The following is a 7,847-nucleotide window of genomic DNA, read 5'->3' on the forward strand; positions in this document are numbered from 1 at the left end:
GCCTCCCAAAGTGCTGGGATTACAGGCATGAGCCACCATGCCCAGCCTAGAAAAAATATGAGATTTTTTCTAGGAAAAATGAGGAATTTTTCCTAATGAGGAAACTTAAGACTCCAAAAGGGAAAATAACTTGCAGTGGCTCAAACAAGTTAAGGGAAAAGATCTGGGTGAGATGCCTGGTTCCCTCTTCATCCTGCACACGTTTCTCACAGTGTCTAATATAGCTGGGCTGCAGCACCATCCTCTGCCAGTAGGTGGTCCCACTCAACATGTTATTCATTTATTCATTCATGTAGCAAATATTTGTTGAACATCTTTCCTTTGTAGCAGTCCCTGTGTTTTTCTTCATTTTGATATTTTTATCTTAAATTTTTTTTTTATCAAGTCAAGGCTTCAGAAAATTGGCTTCTTTGTGATTTCAGTTAGTTTAAAAATATATCTATTGACTTTGCTTAGAGTGAGGGGGTCCTGTACTTTGATTCATGCCATACGTGAGGCAAGGCTTGGCTGCCACTAAGAGTCCCCTCTCCATAGGATACACGTTTGCTAACACATGACAGCTGAGTGCATAGAAGGCTGTCAATAAATTCTTGATCAGTTGATTGATTTGTTTTTTGCAAAACCACAAGCTGTTGTCGTTCCCATAATGTGGGCATGGCTCTTTGTTTCCTGTGGAGTCTGTGTTCCTTTTTCCATGTTGATAGTCACATGAGTGCATTGCCTATATCACAGGCTGGTAACTGGTTTTTTTTTTTTTCACTTTTTTTTTCTTTTTTTGAGATGCAATTTCACTGTTGTTGCCCAGGCTGGAGTGCAATGGTGTGGGCTTGGCTCACTGCAACCTCTGCCTCCTGGGTTCAAGTGATTCTCCTGCCTCAGCCTCCTGAATAGCTGGAATTACAGGTGCTCGCCACCACACCGGGCCCATTTTTGTATTTTTAGTAGACATGTGATTTCACCACGTTGGCCAGGCTGGTCTTGAACTCCTGACCTCAGGTGATCCACCCACCTTGACCTCCCAAAGTGCTGGGATTACAGGCATGAGCCACTGCTCCCATAGTAACTACGGGTTTTCCCAAGTTTTCCATGCCCCCCACATCTCCTCACCCCAGCCCATGGCTGTCGTGATTGTGTGCACATGCACACACACACACCCCTTCTAGAGTTAGTTCTTCACCTGCACATCCACCTCTTATCCATCCACCCACCTGCCCAGACATCAATTCATCCATTTTTCCCTTCAACCAATCTTCATGCATAATTCAGGCTTCCATCACTGCATGCATCCATCATCTTCTATCTATCTCCTATCATTCATCTATCTATCTATCTATCTATCTATCTATCTATCTATCTATCTATCTAGTTAGAAAACATTCACTGGGCACTTGATTTGGCCTGCTGTATGTTAGGAATGAAATAAGCAAAGCCCCAAGTCCTTAGGGAACTTGAATTCTGGAGGAGAAGCAGACATCTAAACAATTGTAATGCAGAGCAGCCAGTGCCACGACATAAGTAAGTGAGGGCAGTGTGCTTTGGGGCCACAAAAGCTCAGCTTGCTGGGGGCCATGGCGTGCCGAGCTGGGGGCTGCTGAGTCAGAGCCAGAGGTGGCCCCCCTGGCAGCAAGCTGTTTCTGGGGCTTCTCCCTCCCTTGGTCCAGCTCTAATCCCAACAGGCTCAACAGCCATCTGCTCGTCTCTTCCACAAAGAGGCAGAAGGCATTTCGGGCTAATCCTGGCTGGTGGGGCGGGCGGGGTGGCCTCTGCCTCTGTGTTGGTGACCTGGAGGCAGAGCTGAACCGCTGCACAGTTTCAGCCCCTTCAAGTCATATGTTGCATGTGGAGCCAGTGCTGGATCGTCTCAGAAGCCGGTCCAAGGAGATGGGTTCTCAGGGAGCCTAGTCGGGGAAACTGAGGCCCAGCATACATACAGCGGGCCTCGCTGAGGCTGCACGGCTGATTTTCCCAGCCCTCCTTCATCCCAAGGGTGGCAAACTCAGCTCCCGTGCTGGCTGAAGCTGTGATGAGTCAGACCTATATCTGCACTGTCTCATTTAATCCCTACAGCAGCCCTAATACCAGACAGGAGCAACCCAGGGAACTGGGGTTCAGAGAAGTGCGGAGACCTGGGGTCACTGCTAGCCTGCAGCACTGCCAGGAGACCAAAGTGACTCTCTTGGACCCTGGAGTCCTGCTCCTTCCACTGCCCCACACTGCCCTTCCTGCGAGTCATAGGCTTTGCGGAGCTCAGGGCTTCCTTGGGGCAGAGATGTGTTACAGTGGACCACACGGGCCAGAAGAGGCAGCCGGAGGCTAAGAGCATATGGCCTCTGGAGCCAGGTTTGAATCCTGGCTGCGTCATTTCCTAGCTGTGTGACCTTAAGCAAGTTGCTTTGCCTCTCTGGGCTGTAGTTTCCCCATCTGTAAAATGGGGATAATGATGCTTCTCTCGAATTGTCGTAAGGATTGAAGAGGCTCATAACAGTGTGAAGTGCTTTGCCTGGCACACAGTTAACCACAGTTAGTATTAGTGGCATAGTGAGGGAGCAGGATTCCTGCCAGGAGGGGCTCTGAGTGGAGGCCTTTTGTGGCCCACCTAGCTCTGAGCAGGTAGCCCAGATGCCATCCATCTGTTTCTCCCCACAGCACACGGGGGTCTACCCCATCCTGTCCCGGAGCCTGCGGCAGATGGCCCAGGGCAAGGACCCCACGGAGTGGCACGTGCACACATGCGGGCTGGCCAACATGTTCGCCTACCACACGCTGGGCTACGAGGACCTGGACGAGCTGCAGAAGGAGCCTCAGCCTCTGATCTTTGTGATCGAGCTGCTGCAGGTGGGGCTCGGGGTAGGCAGGGCTGGAGGGCTGTGCCAGCACCGGAGAGGGACAGCGGGCATCACGGGCACCCCCACCCCACTGGCCACTGGACAGTGTCCTGTTTCTCTTTAGAGAACAAGAAAGGGTTCATAAGCCAGGGGACAATACGAATGTGAAACGACAGTCCTCTGATTTTTCCACAAGAAAGGTCCAATTGGTGCTGGGCGTGGTGGCTCATGCCTGTAATCTCAGCACTTTGGGAGGCCAAGGGGGTTGGATCACCTGAGGTCAGGAGTTCGAGACCAGCCTGGCCAACATGGTAAAACCCCGTCTCTACTGAAAACACAAAAATTAACCGGGTGTGGTGGTGCACGCCTGTAATCCTAGCTACTCGGGAATTTGAGTCATGAGAATGGCTTGAACCTGGGAAGTGGAGGTTGCAGTGAGCCGAGATCATGTCAGTGCATTTCAACCTGGGTGACAGAGTGAGACTCCATCTCAAAAAAAAAAAAAAAAAAGTCCGCTTGGAACCACTTTTTAAAAATGTGATTTGTTTTCATTTTGGAGGCATTTTACTTCTATTTGTTATCTACTTCCACTTTCATTTTCGAGAGTTGGAGATGATAACCTCCTCGGTTCCTGTGGTTTGTGGGTTCAGACTTGGTTCTCTAGTAGCAGGAGAAGCTGCATGGAACTCCCCATATCCTCCCACCCAGAGCCCCAGAGTGATTGACAGCACGTGTCTGCAGGTTGGTAAGAGAGGGTTAGGGCCAGGGTCAAGGTCAGGTCGGGATTCAGCTTATGGCCAAGACTGAGGCTCAGCCTGAGAGCTATGTGAGTGAATAAAAATAAAATAAGAACTGTGTCAACCAAGAGCTTTTACAGGCTTGCTGTCACAGTTGCGTGATCTGTGCACTGCACGAGGTGCACCGGCCTCTCCTCCAAGGTACCCATTATAGACATCGTACATCGGTATTTCTATAATGACAAGTTTCCAGCAGATGGCAATAGTGTATTGTTCTAACAAAATGAGTATTCACGACAATTTTCTGAATATTAGAAGTGAAGTGTCTTGATGAACGGGCACCTTTCCCTAGTTTGCACAAAGGCATGGATTTAGGGCAGGGTTTTTGACATTTTCGCTTCTTTCCCTTGTCTGTATGCACTTGACCAGCAAGCATGACTTCAGGGAGCTGTGCCAGGGTCCAGTCTTTCGGGTCCCTGATGGGGTGCAGGCCCCTGGGGTCCCTGCCTCACTGACCTGCAGCTCTCGGGCCAGGTTGACGCCCCGAGTGATTACCAGAGGGAGACCTGGAACCTGAGCAATCATGAGAAGATGAAGGTGGTGCCCGTCCTCCACGGAGAGGGAAATCGGCTCTTCAAGCTGGGCCGCTACGAGGAGGCCTCTTCCAAGTACCAGGAGGCCATCATCTGCCTAAGGAACCTGCAGACCAAGGTCAGAGGCCGCTGGCCATGGGTGGGAAGTGGGGCTGACTCTGGGGGACCCGCCCAGCGCCGGCCAGGGTGGGGCGGGGGTTGGGCAGCCACCTGAGGTCATGGCTGACCTTCTCCCTGGGCAGGAGAAGCCGTGGGAGGTGCAGTGGCTGAAGCTGGAGAAGATGATCAACACCCTGACCCTCAACTACTGCCAGTGCCTGCTGAAGAAGGAGGAGTATTACGAGGTGCTGGAGCACACCAGTGACATTCTCCGGCACCACCCAGGTGTGTGGGGCTGCAGGGGTGGGCAGCGAGGTGGGGCCCGGCTCAGGGCCACGGAGACACCTGCCATAGCCTTCCTGGACTTTTCTTTCCACCCCACCGGGGCACCGAACCTTGTCTCCACCCAGCCGAGTTTCCCCGAGTGTGTAATTGAATCGTGGGTGATGGATGGGCAGTGCTTGGCGTGGGGGCCCTTTATTTTAATGTGTGTTTGAACACTTACCCAGGAAGCTCAGCAAGCTTGTGTTTTCAGTGGAACAGTAAACAGGCTTTTAAAAAAGAGGGGCAATCAATATAGAGAAAAATATTATGCCGGTACTAGTACAGGTGTTGCGAGGATATGGCACCTCCAGTACTACTAGTATTGACTTACCGCTCAAATAGTGCTCACGGTAACACCACCCAGGCCCTGGCGCGTGCATCGGGCTCAAGTCCTCTGCATTTATTATCTCGTTTAATCCTCGTAATCCTTGTAATCACCATGTGGGGGAGGTGCAGGGAAAGGGACTGAAGGTTATCTCATTTAGGGAGCGTCTGTAAGAAAAATAAAAGTTATGAATATAAAATTAGTCACAGGGCCTTGAAAAGGAGAGAAGGAGGTACTGCCATTATGATCATCATCTCCATCTTACAGTTGAGGAAACTGAGGGATCGGGGGCACAAAGAGGTTAAGGATCGTGGCGGGGCTAAGGGTCTTGGAGGCTGGTGAGTCCCAGCTGGGCAGGGGCTGCCTCTGAGGCTGGGCAGGGAGCTGCGGCTGGATGCTCCCTGCTCCCCACAGGCATCGTGAAGGCCTACTATGTGCGTGCCCGGGCTCACGCAGAGGTGTGGAACGAGGCCGAGGCCAAGGCGGACCTCCAGAAAGTGCTGGAGCTGGAGCCATCCATGCAGAAGGCGGTGCGCAGGGAGCTGAGGCTGCTGGAGAACCGCATGGCGGAGAAGCAGGAGGAGGAGCGGCTGCGCTGCCGGAACATGCTGAGCCAGGGAGCAACGCAGCCTCCCGCAGAGCCACCGGCAGAGCCCCCCACAGCACCACCTGCGGAGCTGTCCACAGGGCCACCTGCAGAGCCACCCGCAGAGCTCCCCCTGTCCCCAGGGCACTCACTGCAGCACTGACCCCCCTGAGACCCACAGTCAGCCTGACACCTAGGCAGGGAGCAAGTGGCCTGGTCACTTCTGGTTCCACTGGCCAGGATCGTGGTGTCACTTTTTAAAATTTAAAATTAATTTTTGAAATCAAAGTCAGACACGCCCATGGTAAAAAAAAAAAAAAAAAAAAATCCAAAACGCACAGAAGAGCTCATGAATAAAGTGGTTTTCTCCCCTACCCCTTCCATTCCTTCTATGCCATGGTTTTAATTGACCCTGTTTTTAATTCTTCTGGCAGTTTTCTCTATTTCCACGTAATCTGTTTAAATCAGTTTCTCCACCTGTCGATTTTACTCCATGTCAATGACAAATGAGGATTTGATGCTCTGATCTTTTCTCATCCCTGGTACCCCTCCCTGTCTCCCCATTTGTGATAGTTAGATTTGGGGGTCATCTCTTGGTTATTTTTGTTACTTTATGCAGGACACTTAGAACTCTCTAGAATCCCACTGATTTTAGTGGGTCTTGATGTAGGGTGGGCAAGCCCCGAAACTGGAGCTTAGCCTGAGAGGGTTCTTGCCTTCCCCCAGGAAAGATTTCAAAGGCAAGCACCAGTGGTAGGGTAGAAGAAAACAGCTGTGGCTGGGCACAGTGGCTCACGCCTATAATCCCAGCACTTTGGGAGGCCGAGGTGGGTGGATCACCTGAGGTCAGGAGTTCCAGACCAGCCTGGCCAACATGGTGAAACCCCATCTCTACTAAAAATACAAAAAAACTAGCTGGGTGTGGTGGCAAGCGTCTATAATCCCAGCTACTTGGGAGGCTGAGGCAGCAGAATCGCTTGAACCTGGGAGGCGGAGGTTGCAGTGAACTGAGATTGCGCCACCGCACTCCAGCCTGGGCAACGAGAGTAAAACTTCATCTAGAAAAAACAAACAAAAAAACCAACAACGAAACAACAACAACAAACAAAACAAACCAAGGAACAAAACCAAAACAGCTGTATTGAAGCTGCAGTGTTGCAACTCTGTGACTGCCCTGCAGAGCAGGGCTACCCCATAGGCAGGGAGCAGCAGCAGCTCAGGGCAGTTCTGCAGTCAGATTTACACCCACTTTTAATTACATGTAGATTAAGGAGCGGCGCATACAAAACTTTCTAGGGAAGGGGTAGTAACTTCTGCCACGGAAAAGGGCGGTATGCCGGGGTGTTGCCATGGCAATGGTAAACTGACGTGGCACCCTAGGGGGCGTGTCTTAGGAAAAGCTGCTTCCACTCGTCCCTGTTTTAGCTCATTTTCAAGTTAGTACGGTGTCCAAGCCCCACCGCCTACCTCAGTCTGGTGACTTCCTTCTGTGTCTGATGAGCATGGCAGTGTTGGGACCTTCCCCTTCCAACTCTCTCCCTCCTCTTAGTCTTCCCTAAAGAAGGACGAGTACGAGGAGGTGCTATCACACTAGCGACATCCTCTAGCACCACCCAGGTATGCGGGGTAGGGCAGGGGGGCAACGGAGTATCCGGCCCAGGGCTACGTAGTCAACTGCCAGGGCCTTCCTGGGCTTCTCTTCTGCCCCAAAGCTTGTCTCCACCCAGCAGTGGTTCCCCCAGCGCTAACTGTATCCCTAAAGTTCTGATGTACCTTACTTTTCCATCATCCCTGTTGTTAACATCTACCTTCTGTTCTGTAAGCCAAACTAAGTCTTCTGTGCTTTGTCCATAGGTGGACTCTACAATCCGAAAACCAATAAACAGCATTTGCATGATTGTGGCCGTGTAGGCGTGCTTCCCCGCTGGGCCCTGCGCAATGCTTCCACTGCATTGCTTTGTCTGTGGTTCCAATTTCCTGACCCCTGGGACACCAGAATGAGGGTATTTGTGGCATCTGGAGTGATAATGTATATTTTAACATGGCAGTGTTTTATGTTTTTCTTCTCTGCTTCTCCTCTTCCTTTTTTCTTTTTCTTTTTTTTCTTTTTTTTGAGATGGAGTCTCACTCTGTTGCCCAGGCTGGAGTGCAGTAGCATGATCTCGGCTCACTGCAACCTTCACCTCCCAGATTCAAGCGATTCTCGTGCCTCAGCCTCCTGAGTAGCTGGGATTACAGGTGCGCGCCACTGTGCCTGGCTGATTTTTTGTATTTTTAGTAGAGACGGGGTTTCACCATGTTGGCCAGCTGCTCTCGAACTCCTGACTTCTGATGATCTGCCCACATTGGCCTCCCAAA

The 7,847-nt window shown here is 51.2% G+C and overlaps 1 protein-coding gene across 8 annotated transcripts in view; it reads left to right on the plus strand.

The window, feature by feature from the left end:
* The window catches only part of AIPL1 (aryl hydrocarbon receptor interacting protein-like 1), an 11,215-nt gene extending 3,827 nt beyond the window's left edge, over positions 1–7,388 (plus strand). For 4 of the 8 annotated variants that reach the window (XM_011994662.1, XM_011994664.1, XM_011994665.1 and 1 more), the window contains 4 exons: positions 2,647–2,835; positions 4,097–4,273; positions 4,398–4,539; positions 5,318–7,388. In XM_011994662.1, the coding sequence (XP_011850052.1) occupies positions 2,647–2,835; positions 4,097–4,273; positions 4,398–4,539; positions 5,318–5,652 (843 nt within the window). In that variant the 3' untranslated portion in view covers positions 5,653–7,388. Of the gene's footprint in view, positions 1–2,646; positions 2,836–4,084; positions 4,274–4,397 lie in introns of all 8 variants that reach the window. The other 4 variants (XM_011994660.1, XM_011994663.1, XM_011994666.1 and 1 more) reach the window with 4 other exon arrangements.
* The last annotated feature ends 459 nt before the right edge of the window (positions 7,389–7,847 follow it).

This window comes from Mandrillus leucophaeus, unplaced genomic scaffold (genome assembly GCF_000951045.1).
Source record: "Mandrillus leucophaeus isolate KB7577 unplaced genomic scaffold, Mleu.le_1.0 Scaffold46, whole genome shotgun sequence".
NCBI classification, from domain to species: domain Eukaryota; kingdom Metazoa; phylum Chordata; class Mammalia; order Primates; family Cercopithecidae; genus Mandrillus; species Mandrillus leucophaeus.